Source organism: Bos javanicus, chromosome 14 (assembly GCF_032452875.1).
Source record: "Bos javanicus breed banteng chromosome 14, ARS-OSU_banteng_1.0, whole genome shotgun sequence".
Taxonomy (NCBI): Eukaryota; Metazoa; Chordata; class Mammalia; order Artiodactyla; family Bovidae; genus Bos; species Bos javanicus.
Window position 1 is genome coordinate 46,027,248 of NC_083881.1, and position 13,554 is coordinate 46,040,801.

The following is a 13,554-nucleotide window of genomic DNA, read 5'->3' on the forward strand; positions in this document are numbered from 1 at the left end:
CCTGGAATCTATGAATATTACCTTATTAGGGAAAAGGACTCTTTGTAGATGGGATTATGTTAAGGGTCTTCCCAGGAGGAGCTTTTTCCAGGATTTAAATGGGCCCTAAAGTAAATCACAGGCTTCCCTGGTGGCTCAGACTGTAAATAATCTGTCTTCAATGTGGGAGATCCAGGTTCGATTCCTGGGTCAGAAAGATCCCCCGGAGAAGGGAATGGCAACCCACTCCGGTATTCTTGCCTGGAAAATGCCATGGACAGAGGAGCCTGGCAGGCTACAGTCCATGGGGTCACAAACAGCTGGACATGACTGAACGACTAATACACACATACAAAGCAGATCACAGGCCTCCTTATAAGACAGGGGCAAGATGAGATTATACACACAGAAGAGGAAAAGGTAATGTGAAGATAGAGGCAGAGATTAGAACAATGTGGCCACAGGCAAAGGGACCATGACTGCCAGCAGAAGCTAGAAGCGTCAAAGGAATCCTCCCCTACAGCCTCCAGAAGGGGTTGTGGTCCCGCTACCATCTTGATTTCAGCCCAGTGACACCAAAGCTGAACTCTGGCCTCTAAACTATGAGGAGTGAATTTCTGTGGTTTGGAGCCCTGTGTTTGTAATGTGTTAGGGCACCTGTGGGAAACTGGGACACCACTCCCCAAGTCTATCGTCACCTTCCCGTTCTGCGCAGCAAAGCTTGTGGTCTCACTGGGTGCTTTTTCAAAAGCAGAAAAAGGCATTTGTCTTTTGTGAAGCCTATAGGAGGGCTTCCCTGGTGGCTCAGATAGTAAAGAATCTGCCTGCAATGCAGGACACCCAGGTTCGATCCCTGGGTTGGGAAGATGCCCTGGAGAAGGGAATGGCAACCCACTCCAGTATTCTTGCCTGGAGAATTCCATGGACAGAGGAGCCTGGTGGGATACAGTCCACTGGGTCACAAAGAGTCAGACATGACTGAGCCACTAACACTTTCATGTTCAAGCCTGTAGGAAGGTGAAGTGGTCATTTATTCCCAAGTTCTCTATGCCTTTCAACTTGGCAGGTGTTTCTGTGTTCGACCCCAATAAAATGCCCTCTATTACATTCAATTTCTCATTGTTGATGTCCAACAATGACTCTTGCAGCAGAAAAGGCACTTAATTTAACAACCTTGAGATCATCAGTATGTGAGTAAAGAAGACGACATGCATTTAGTGACTCTGAGGACATCATTCGATAAATATACCTCGATCGTTCTGTGTACCAGCACATGGGCAACATTGGGGCACGTGTGACGGTGGAGAGCCTGACAGGAAAGATTCTTATTCTTATGGAGCTGGCATTGTATTAGCCCTCACACATTACAGCTTCTGTGTAATGCTTAAGCTTCAGTTGGGGCAAAATTCTGATTTTCCAAGATTGCTAGCAGAGCATCAGATCCACGTTTCTGCTGGGTGAACTTCCTCTCAGAATATTCCCAGGCTGGAACTTCTGTAAGGGGTTCTAGGAAACAGTTTTAGCACCCAAGACCACTGTTAGGGTTCAGCAGTACAGACCTTGGTTCATAAGAGGTCCCTCTGATTTCTCTAAATTCCATTAGAAGTGTGTGAGCTTACCTGACCCCAGCCACCTTAGAGCTTTGGAATTGAGGAGAGTATTGAACGAATGAAAACACTGTGGGCAGGAAAGAATATTTTAACTGTCCTCCTTTGTTTAATTCCATACTTTTCATCACTTCTCTAAATCCCAAGTGCTCTCAAAAAAATAAAATAATAATAATAGCACTAGTACTACCATGATTTCCTCCCTTTAGGACATCCTGTCTGGGGGCAGTGACTCAACTTCCTGCCCTGAAATGCAGCCCCAAGCCATTGGTGATTCAGGTTGAAGCCTGAGTTTATCTCTGATATCTGCTGTTCTTTCACACCCCACTTGTAGATATCGTGATTCAAAGTTCTACTTCTTTTTAAAATTAATTTTTAAATCATTTTCAAAAGTCTTTGTTGAATTTGTTACACTATTGCTTCTGTCTTACGTTTTGATGTTTTTGGCTACGAGGCTTGGGGGATCTTAGCTCCCCAACCAGGGACTGAACCCGCACCCCTTGCATTGGGAGGTGAAGTCTTAACCGCTGGGCCACCAAGGAAGTCCCTAGAATTCTCCTACTTCTTACTATATCCTTACCTCCACCCTAGAGTGAGGCATCCCTGCTCCCTGTTCTGACTGCCCTGGGGGTGTGCCGGCTCTTGCCATTGCTCCTCACTTACTCCCCACTCCCAGTTCATTCCCCACGTAGTAACCCAAGGGAGTCTTTGCATGTATGAGATTATGCCCAGTTTATCCCTTACTCAAACTGTCCCCATTGAGTATAAAATCAGGAGACCTCACCAAAGCCTGGAAGGCCCTGTGTGATCTGGCCCCTGCCTTCCCTTGGACCTCGTTTCCTAGGTTCACTTCTCTTGCCTTCTCTGCCCTAGTGACACCAACCTTCCTGACATTCCTCTATTTGCCTTGACACTTCTGTGTGTTCCAAGGTCACCTCTTGAGAGAGACCCCTTTCTCACCACCTTAACTGCAATAGCACCATCCTTCCAGTAGGGGGCCCTGTCTGCCCTCATATATTCGTTTATGTGTGTTTTCCTCCAGCAGGAGTGGTAAGCTTCCCTGCAGCTCCAATACCCAGAGTAGGGTCAGGCATATGATGGTGCTCAGTAAGTACTTCATAAAGGAAGGAAGTAAAAGGCACGAGAATGATCAATATGAAGGCTTTTACGCTTCTTCCAACTCCAATCTAGGAGTCTGTGAAAGGCCCAACAGCCAGGATCACCAAAATGCCATTTGGCACCAGTTGGAGTATCAGAAAATTTAGATGATGCTTCCTTTTTGAAATTGGGTTAACTTTTCTCTCCCTCGCCCCCTTTAAAAATAATATTTATTTATTTATTTGGATGTGACAGATCTTTGTTGTGGCATATGAGGTCTAGTTCCCTGCCTGACCTAGGATCAAACCCAGGCCCCATGCATTGAGAATGAAGAGTCTTAGCCACTGGACCAGCAAGGAGGTCCTCAGAAGACTTTTCTCTCCTTGATCTCTCCCTGTGTAGGCGTCTGACCGCAGAGCCATGTGGTCAGTCAAGACACTCTGTGAGAAACAGCAGGCGTATAAAGGTCCGAATAGCACTCCTCTGATTTCTGACTGTAATAGCAGCCTCCTCGTTCATCTAGATGCTGTTTAGTCGCTAGGTCATGTCCGACTCTTTGAGACTCCATAGACTATAGCCCTCCAAGATCCTCTGTCCGTGGGATTTCCTAGGCCAGAATACTGGAGTGGGTTGCCACTTCCTTCTCCAGGGGATTTTCCTGACCCAGGGATCAAACCTGCATCTCCTGCTTGGCAGGCAGATTCTTTACCACTGAGCCACCAGGGAAACCCATCTACATGGTTACTGGACTCTTTAAAAAATCTTGGCTTTATCCAGTGGTCTTAATCTGATTTACTTACTCTTATTACTTACTCCCTAAGTACAGGTTAAATATATCCTACTCACTGATAGCTCCCTGATACCCAGACGAGTTTAGCTCACCCAGTCTGGGCTCTCATATTTGCCCTTTCTTAACATTGACACACCTATAAACATTGATCGTTATCTGCCTTGCATATCAATCTGAAAGCTCCAGGAGTGACCCTGACTGTCTTGTTCCTCATTATCCCCAGAGTGAATAGCAAAGTCACAAGGACACAGTCAGTGCTCAAAAATGTTTGTTAAATCAACAGTTGGATTTTTATGATAAGCAACAAAAAGTGACAATATAAATTGCCAAAAAACGAGATATAATTGATGATTGTTGACTCCTTATCACTCCCTTGACTCACTCTTGTTTAGACACTCTGTTCTGTGATCAGCAGGAGGTGTTTGGTGAGGAGGCTGCCCAGGTATTTGCTCCTATAAAATATCTAATGCTTGTCAAGAGTTTTTGGAACCACAGGCTTGAATGGTTCCGTAAAAACCATCCAGGGATGGCAGCAAATCAGATTTTGTTCCTGAATTCCTTGGTGTACATATCATGAACTTTTCCAGAAGATATTTTATCAGGAAATTCTCTTATATAATTTCCCTTAATCTCTCTACTGTAGTTTAAGACTTTTATTTTCTTACCAAGGAAGATAAAGCACAACTAAAGTATAGTAGTAAGAATTAGGAAAAACTCTCATGCTTTAAATATTCTTCAGCTTTTCTCAATTTTCCTTTCTATCATTGGAAACAATGGGGTTCAGGATTGGGAACACATGTACACCCGTGGCGGATTCATGTTGATGTATGGCAAAACCAATACAATATTGTAAAGTAATTAGCCTCCAATTAAAATTTAAAATAAAAAACAAACAACGCAGCAAGAACACTTATGGTCTCAGAGTTTGATAGAACAACTTGAACAGCCAAGCATGTAAGAGGTGAAATGTTGATAGGTGAAATGTTGTTCGTACCACATAGTGTGAAATGCACAGACTATTATACAAGTTTCGTAACTTACCCATTCAGAACTGATGAGACAACATTCTGATTGGGCTTCTGTATCCACACTGTGATGTCAGATGCTTTAATGGAAATGTTGAAGTTGGAGGTTCTTAGATGGGAGCATCTTTGTTTCTTTGCTTGTAAAGAAACTGAGCCACGCGCACTAGAATAAAACCCTCCCTTTGACTTACTAGCACTAATGATGGACCAGCCAACCTCTCAGGACCAAAGTTCTCATTTGCCCTACCAACACCTCAGCAGAATGTTCCAGCTTGTGAAACCACAGCCCAAATAATGAGGAACGGAAAGCGAGATGGTATCTACAATCTGCTGGTGGAAGAGATTTGGATAATCTGAATTGTGTGTTTCGTTTTTTAACCAGCCTTTTTTTTTCTGGTTGGGGGCACCCCCCTTTGCACTGGTAGCATGCGGTGTCTTAGTTTCCCAATCAGGAATCGAACCCAAGCTCCCTGTGTTGGAAAGTGGAGTCTTAACCACTGGATGACCAGGAAAGTCCCCTAGTTTGCCTCAAAAAAAAAAAAAAAAAAAAAAAGCAATATTCATTGTTGAGTTGAAAGCTTGTATAAAGCACTAGATTCCTGCTATTTGGAGGCCAATTAGCCACATAAATGATACCCAAGTCCCATAATGTATTTTCTGAATGAAATTTCAAGACCAAGGTCTGATAGCAGAATATTTGAAGGCAGGGCTGTCCTAGAAGCCTGGGACTTAGACTTACCACTCCTTAGCTCTCCACCTTGGAGTACACCAGTGCCCAGAAATTAAGAAAGGAATTGGAAAGGAAATCCAAAGCCATGAGTCGGCTTCTCCAAAGCACGTTGAGTTCCAGTCACAAGGCCGATTGCTACTGTAAAAAATTACTGCAGACTTAGTGACTTAAAATGACACAAATTTATTATCTTAGAGTTGTAGGGATCAGAAGTCTAAAATAGGTCTTCAGGAGCAGAAATCAAGGTGGAGCCACATTTCTTCTGGAGGGTGTGGGTAAGAATCCATTCCCTTGCCTTTTCCACTGTATAGAAGCTCAGTTCCTTGGCTCGTGGCCGCATCACTCCAGTGCCTGCTTCTGTTATCACATCTCTCCCCTCTCTGGCTCTCCTGTCTCCCTCTTTCACTTATAAGGACCCAGATGGATAATGTCAGATACTCTACCATCTCAAGATCCTTAATGAAATCACATTTGCAGTGTCCCTTTGGTCGTATAAAGTGACAAACTCACAGGTCCCAGAGATGAGGACGTGGACATCTTTGGCCAAAGGGCATCATTCTGCCTATTGCAGAAGACAGACACGATTACTTGAGAGTGTGTGTGTGTGTCTGTGCGTGTCCCTTGCCTCCTTTCTCATGGCTGCCATGACCTGCCCGCTCTTGCTAAGCTTCCTCAGGTTCCTCTTCCCCCACCTCTCCTTCCTCTTCCTCGTACAGATTTTATTGAGGCTTCAGACCACCACCCACCTCCACACCCTCCTGCACTCACTTCCTTGCCAGGCACCCGTCCGGAGCCAAATCAGTACTGGTGTGGTTCTCATCAGTTCTCCCCATCAAATGTGTCTCTTCCCCCACTTCTACCTGGCACGTGATGGAAGCACAGTTCATGCGTGGACCCTTGGTGGGTGGGAAAGTTCCTGTGATTACTTCTGGCCAAAGGTTTGTCAGTAACTCTAGGCTGAGCATTTCATTGTTGCTCTGAGACCTTCCAGCACATCTCTTTCCCCTCTGATACAGTGATCAGCAGTTTTGAAAATAGATGGACTTGCAGTTGACATGAGAATAGGCAGGAAATAAACGTCATTGTAGCCACTGATATTTTGGGCCTACTTGTTACTGCAGCATGGAACCTAACCTATTCTGATGCATTTAGCAAAGATTAAAGGAAGGTAAGGGAGAAGGCAATGGCACCCCACTCCAGTACTCTTGCCTGGAAAATCCTATAGATGGAGGAGCCTAGTAGGCTGCAGCCCATGGGGTCGCTAACAGTCAGACAGGACTGAGCGACTTCACTTTCACTTTTCACTTTCATGCATTGGAGAGGAAATGGCAACCCACTCCAGTGTTCTTGCCTGGAGAATCCCAAGGACGGGGGAGCCTGGTGGGCTGCCGTCTATGGGGTCGCACAGAGTCGGACATGACTGAAGTGACTTAGCAGCAGCAGCAGCAAAGGAAGGTAAAGAGAGGCATGAACAGCACAGGTTGCTCCTAACTGTTTCTCCCCATTCACCTGTCTCTACCCAAAAGACACTTAGGTTTCACTGTTCCTCAGAAAAAAAATGCCCATTAACCCCACCTTTGGGCTGTTAGATTTCTTTTTCAAAGAGGTAGAGAATTCAGTTCCTGAAGTATATAGCAAAGTGTACCAAAGACTTATCTTTAATCACTGGTGGACTGTGTCTGTTCATCATCAGTTAAAGTGGAAAAAGACCTGCAAGTCTGGTGCCTTGGGGTATTGAGTACAGGGGGGTGCTGCGGCATTTAGCAATAATCATTCCCTTTATTTCTTACACTAAACTCTCCAAAGGGAAGTGTGCTTATTCCAGGGCAGGCAGAGTGTGGAGAGAGTTGGAGAATTTGATAGAAATCACAGTAGCAAGGGAAGCATGCAGGACCCTACCCCCACACCAGGAAAAGAAAGGTATTGAAAGGAATCTATGCCAGGCTGCCCTGGTGGCTCAGATGGTTAAGAGTCCACCTGCCACGCAGAAGACCTGGGTTTGATCCCTGGGTTGGGAAGATCCCCTGGAGAAGAGAATGGCTACCTACTCCAGTATTCTTGCCTGGAGAATTCCATGGACAGAGGAGCCAGTGGGCTACAGTCCATGGAGTCTCAAAGAGTCAGACATGACTGAGTGACTTACACTAACCAACACTATTCAGGGCCCAGGGTGTCTTTTCTGAGAGCACTCACACCCAAGGCTCCTTGTTTTGTAGTGTTTTCGATGCCCACGCTCAGCCCTGCTGGATCCTGGCCTTAGACTGGTGATTGAGCTAAGGCATAGCTCCCACCAGGCTTCTCTGGCGGCTCAGTGGTAAAAATTCCACCTGCCAATACTAGAGATGCAAGTTCGATCCCTGGGTTGGGAAGATCCCCTGGAGAAGGAAATGGCAAGCCACTCTGATATTGGGGAAATGTCATGGACAGAGGAGCCTGGTGAGCTTCAGTCCATGGGGTCGCAAAAGAGCTGGACACGACTTAGTGACTAAAACAACAGTAGCATAGGTCCCACCAGCCAAAGATGGAACTCCAGCCCAGCACCAGGGGTGCAGCACGGGAGGCAGATGCTTGCCTATGGAACCTGGAACATTAAATGCATGTTTCACAGAAACATTGTAACCTGGTTAATCATTGCTGGAGTTTCCCTATAACCACAGTTATAGCATCTAACTCTTCAGGCTGTTCATCAGTGGCACAGGTTCCTATAGGCAAGCCTCAGAACCCATCACCCAACAGACAGCATTGTTTCTATGGAAACCTGCAATCCGTGACCCAAATACCCAGGTTAAAATGTTGCTGTTCTGTTTAACTCAATGCGTGGGTCAGTCGGGGATTGCCAAAACTAGATGAAAATTGAAGTGCTTTTTTAAATTTGTGGATTTTTTTTCCATCCTGCCTATCCATTCCTGTCAGCAGGCACAAAGGAGGACCCTCTATTCTAAAGTGTCTGTTTTTAGATGGAGACTTCTGTTAGGGCAAGGTCAGCCCAGAGGAAGACGGAAATCCTTTTCCAGTGTTGTTCATTTGCTTTTCCTTTTATTTCTTAAAACCCTGCAGGGCGAGCCCTGCTGAGACTTACAGACAAAAAGCTTGAGCGAATGGGGATCGCCCAGGAGAACCTCCGGCAGCTCATCTTGCAACAGGTGCTCCAGCTGAAGGTGCGAGAAGAAGTCAGAAACCTGCAGTTACTCACGCAAGGTACCCTGCTGCTGCCTAGCGGGTGGATGCGAGGGGAGGCGGGAGGAAAGAAACCCTTACCATCATGACAGAGGGGAGCCGGGGAAAAACTGGATTGTTTTGTTTTGGGGTTTGGTTTTTTGTGGGGTTTTTTTTGCAGAATTTCTTTCATCTTTTTTAAAAAAATATATAGATTTAAATGTCACTTCCCTCCTAAAATTTCTCTTTTTCATATCTCCCTAGAGGGAAGGAGGTACAGATGAGTAATGGATAAACAAACAATTATCTGAGCTAATTTCAAGGTCATCCATCACATCCAGCTATAGAGTTTGTGCACTGCATAAGCCCCAAAGAATACCAGTAACATAGATCAGGATACCGTTGCACACCCTAGAGTTGTACAGTGTGCAGCTTGCACAACGGTACAGGGCAGCCCCGCCATTTTAGTCTAACTACCCATTCTTCAGGGGCCTTGGGATTTGAGTGACACTGTAGTTCATATGGCCATGATATAAGTGGCATTTTTATTGTGTTTTGTTTTACTTCACTTTTCACTACTAATGGGAGAGAAACATTTTAGAGGTATGTATCTGTCCGTGTGTGTGTGTGTGTGTGTGTGTGTGTGTATGTGTGTACATGTGGGGGCTTCCCAGGTGGCTCAGTGGTAAAGAATCTGCCTGCCAATGCAGGAGATGCAGTTTCCATCCCTGGGTTGGGAAGATCCCCTGGAGAAGGAAATGGCAAACCTACTCCAGTATTCTTGCCATGGAAAATCCTATGGACAGAGGAGCCTGACAGGCTACAGTCCATGGGGGTCCCAAAAGACTCAGACATGAGTTAGCGACTAAAAACAATAACACATACATATGTACATACATATGTATGTATACACACAATTTCTAGGAATTTTGCAAACCCTATTTATCATCTTGAAAAGCAAATAGAATAAAATTTTAAATAGACTGTGGAGAATTTAAAACTGGAATATTGCAACCATATAGTTCTAAAGAAGAATCATTAATAATTTCAATTTGTTGAAAGCATTTAAAAGCCCTATAACTGGAAGTGACAGAATAAAGTTGAATCTTGAAGAAAACTTTAAGGCGCACTATATGTAAGTTATATGTCTAGGTAAGATCTGGTTGCTATCAACCACTGTCAGCTATAACCCTGTTTTATTTTAATGCTCATTGTACACCATTTTGGATGAAAGGATGATAAAATATGTATTTTTGAGAGCCTTGGGTATTTTTCAATCTGTAGAATATTGTAATTGCATGCATAGTGATATTGAAGAAATCTGGGTCAGCCAAGTTTCATGTTATTGCATTTAGATTAACCCAGTAATAGTCTGTTTGCCTAGAAGAAGTAAAGTACTGCCTGAAAGATGACTGTTCTAGAAGGATAGATACAGACTTCAAGTGATATGGAAATATATTGTTTATTTGGTATACATGATCCACTTTGTTCTCCAGAGACTTTCGATGGTAAATTTACAGTTAACAGGTACACTCAGTGACTTACATGTGAATCCAACTTAGTGATATACTTTTAAGTTTCTCTCAAGAAGTACAGAGAGATTCCAAGATTTATCACAGGAATGTCCGTTGCAGTGCCAGGTATAAAACTGAGAAATTAAAACAACCTAGAAGTTCAGCAATATGGGGAGAATCAGATAATTCTATGTAAACTGAGAAGATCCAATAAAACCGAGTCATTGGAATTATGTCTTCAAGGAATATATGACAACATGGGAAAGTACTCAAAGTAATAGGAAGAAGGGGGAAAGGTCACATATAAAATTTCATTTATAATATGAGCCCCATTTTGTAAAGACATATTTTTATATGCAATAGGAAAAGAGTTGAAAATGGTTTAGCCAGTATTTTGATAATGGTTTTCCATGGGGAGTGACACTGTGGGTGATTGTGTTTTCTATTTTTCTAAATTTTTCCAATCTTCGAGACTAAATCCGTATTACATTTGTAGTAAGAAAACACACGCACACCATTTCAGCTCCAGTCACGGTGCCGCCCTGCCCGGTTCTGTTCGGCATCTGGCGTTTCCTCCGCTCTGCTGTTCTCCTCCCAGGGTGAGACACAGAATGAGACCTGAACTCATCACGTGTACCTTTGGACTTTTCTTTTTTTTTTTTTTTTTGCCTCTGCTACTGACAGTCTGCCATGTGTTTGCTTTGCAAAATCATTTTCTACAGCTTTCATTGCCCTAGATGCATAATATATAAGATTTTTCCTGAGATAGTACTCAACTCTATTAAGCTAAATATGCGTTTGTGTTCTGGGAAGGTAATGCGGAGTTCAGCCTTTTCGATTCAGTTGTTGTCGTCTTTCACTTTGAAAAGCAGTGCCTTTAGAATCCTCTTATTCCATTTCCTTTAGAAAAAGAGGTCATGTTCTCTAGCTCTTGGAAATTTTGTCTGCACTCCTATTACTTTTTTTTTATTGCTTGTCCTTTCCATGTTAATGTTCAAACTCATTTTATGTCGGATGGCCTTTGAAAATCCATACCTTATTGAAAGGATGATTTCTTTAAAAAAAAAGAAAAGGGAAACAGAAATTGACAAGTCATTTTATGATTCATAATAGAAGTTCTAAAATCAGCTAGGGTTGCCTTAAAACATTTTGGGTCTAGGTTCGCTGTAAGAAGAATTGTAACTCCATTCCACCCAGGTGAACTGAGTGACTTAAATTGTATATCATATAAAAATGTACCAGGCAAGTGATAATGTGATTCAGTATTGAATATTTGATCCCTCATCTCTGAAAATATTCATCACTGGAAATAATATGCTAGATAGGTATAAACAGATGTCTTAGAACATGCCTTCGTTTTGGCAAATCCCTGCACTTTCCCTTGAAAGAGTATAACTCACCTCTCCAGTCTCTAGAGACACACTTTCTTTCTCAGCTCACATGGGACTATGATTCTAGTGTAATGCAATTCATTTTTGTGTTTAAGAAATATTTTCCTACTAACACATTTAAATGAGGATTGTTGCCTTCAGAGGAGCCAATTTGTGAGGTTTGGGACTTAATTCACAAATGATTAAGTTTCTTATGTGTTTCCTTCATGCTTTGGAAGGCAATTTCAAAACATAAGCTTTAACTGAGTAGCAAAAGTTTAGGAAGAACCCGAGTGTCCACCATTAGGAGGCCAGATAAATAAGTTGCGGTACATCTGGGTGATGTTGTGTACTCGGAAGTTATAAACACGAGATTGAGGACTAATGATATGAAGGATCTGGAGATGCTGAATGAAGTAGAAAAAGCAAGGCACAGAACAACGTGGAGAGGATGCTGTATTTGCGAATGAAAGAGGGAGAAATATGCATACGTGCTTTGTGTACAGAAGGAAATGGTACACAACAAGCTAATACGGACTCTTGCCTGTGGGACGGGGAAGAAGGGAGATACAGGACTTAAGCTTTTTAAGTCATTTTGTGTCTTGAAATATGTTCATATTAACTGTTTAAAGAATAAAATATTTAAGAAGAAACAAGGAGAAACCGTGAATTGTAGCATCACACAGGCCTGAATTTTAAATCTTGGCCCAACACTAACTGATGTGTTATTTCATGGAAGTTACTTTGTCTGTGTTCCAATTTCCTGATCTCTTAAAAGTGAGATCAGTAAATCTACTCACCTCATAGGGTGTTATGAGAATTAAATGAGCTCAAATACATATGTCACTCAGTGCAGTGTGGCAGGAAGTACAGCACGTAGTTAGCGGTCAGTAATAGAAGCCACAGAATTAAATCAGCCTCCTGAATTTATATCAAAGCTCTATTTTTATACTACCCTTTATTGAGATATAAATTCACAGAATATACAGTTTAACTACTTAAAGTATAAATTCAATGATTTTTTAGTATAGTCACAGAGTTGTGCACCCATCACCACAATTAATTTTGAAACATTTTCATCACCCCAGAAAGAAACCCAATACCCACTAACAGTCATTCCCCATTTCTTCCCAACGCTCCCCAACCACCAGCTTTCAAAAATCATTAATCTGCTTTCTCTTTGCCTATTCTGCTGCTACTGCTGCTAAGTCGCTTCAGTCGTGTCCGACTCTGTGCGACCCCATAGACAGCAGCCCACTAGGCTCCTCTGTCCCTGGGATTCTCCAGGCAAGAATTCTGGAGTGGGTTGCCATTTCCTTCTCCAATGCATGAAAGTGAAAAGTGAAAGTGAAGTTGCTCAGTCGTGCCCGATTCTTAGTGACCCCATGGACTGGAGCCTATGAGGCTCCTCCGTCCATGGGGTTTTCCAGGCAAGACTACTGGAGTGGGGTGCCATTGCCTTCTCCGTGCATATTCTAGACCTTGCCTATGAATGGAATAATTCAATACATGGTCTTTTGCAATTGGCTACTTTCACTTAGAATAATGTTCCTAAGGTTCACTCATGTTGTAAGCATGTGTCAATATTTCATTTTTTTAATTGTCAAATTGTATTTCATCATATGAATGTACCACATTTGATTTATTCATTCATCAGTTGGATACTTGGATTGTTTATGAATCTTGGATATTTTCTATAATATTGTTTTGAACATTCTTGTACAACATTTTGTATGGACCTGTTTTCATTTCTCTTGGGTATATACCTGGGCATGGAATTTAGAGTCATAAGGTAACTCCATGTGTAACCATTACAGGACCTGCCAGACTGTTTTCCAGAGCAAGCTGTACCCTTTTATATTCCCACAAGCAGTCTATGAGGGTCTCAGTTTCTCCAAATAGTTGCCAACACTTGTTATTATATGTCTTTTTTATTATAACCATTCTAATATGTGTAAAGTGGAATGTCACTGTGATATTGATTTGTATTTCCCTGACGACTAATGATATTGAACACCTTTTCAAGTGCTTACTGGCCATTTGTGTATCTTCTCTGGGTAAACATCTATTATAGATCCTTTACTTATTTTATAATTGGATTATTTGTTTTTTTCCAAGCTCTATCTTGGACCCACCATGTTTCTCCATGCTTGATTACCCACTTTATTTACAAGATCTAAAGGTAAATATTGGGCTGCTATTTCTAAAGAGGAACCCAATTCTCCAAGGATGAAGTCTTACCCCATGAGAGGCATTCAAAAGAACCTGCCACAAACTTGGAAATC

At 42.6% G+C, this 13,554-nt stretch overlaps 1 protein-coding gene across 3 annotated transcripts in view; it reads left to right on the forward strand.

Moving 5' to 3' along the window:
- The window catches only part of SAMD12 (sterile alpha motif domain containing 12), a 450,608-nt gene that overhangs the window by 248,226 nt on the left and 188,828 nt on the right, over positions 1 to 13,554 (forward strand). For all 3 annotated transcript variants that reach the window (XM_061439090.1, XM_061439088.1, XM_061439089.1), the window contains exon 4: positions 8,287 to 8,427. In XM_061439090.1, coding sequence (XP_061295074.1) covers positions 8,287 to 8,427 — 141 coding nt within the window. The remainder of the gene's footprint in view (positions 1 to 8,286; positions 8,428 to 13,554) is intronic.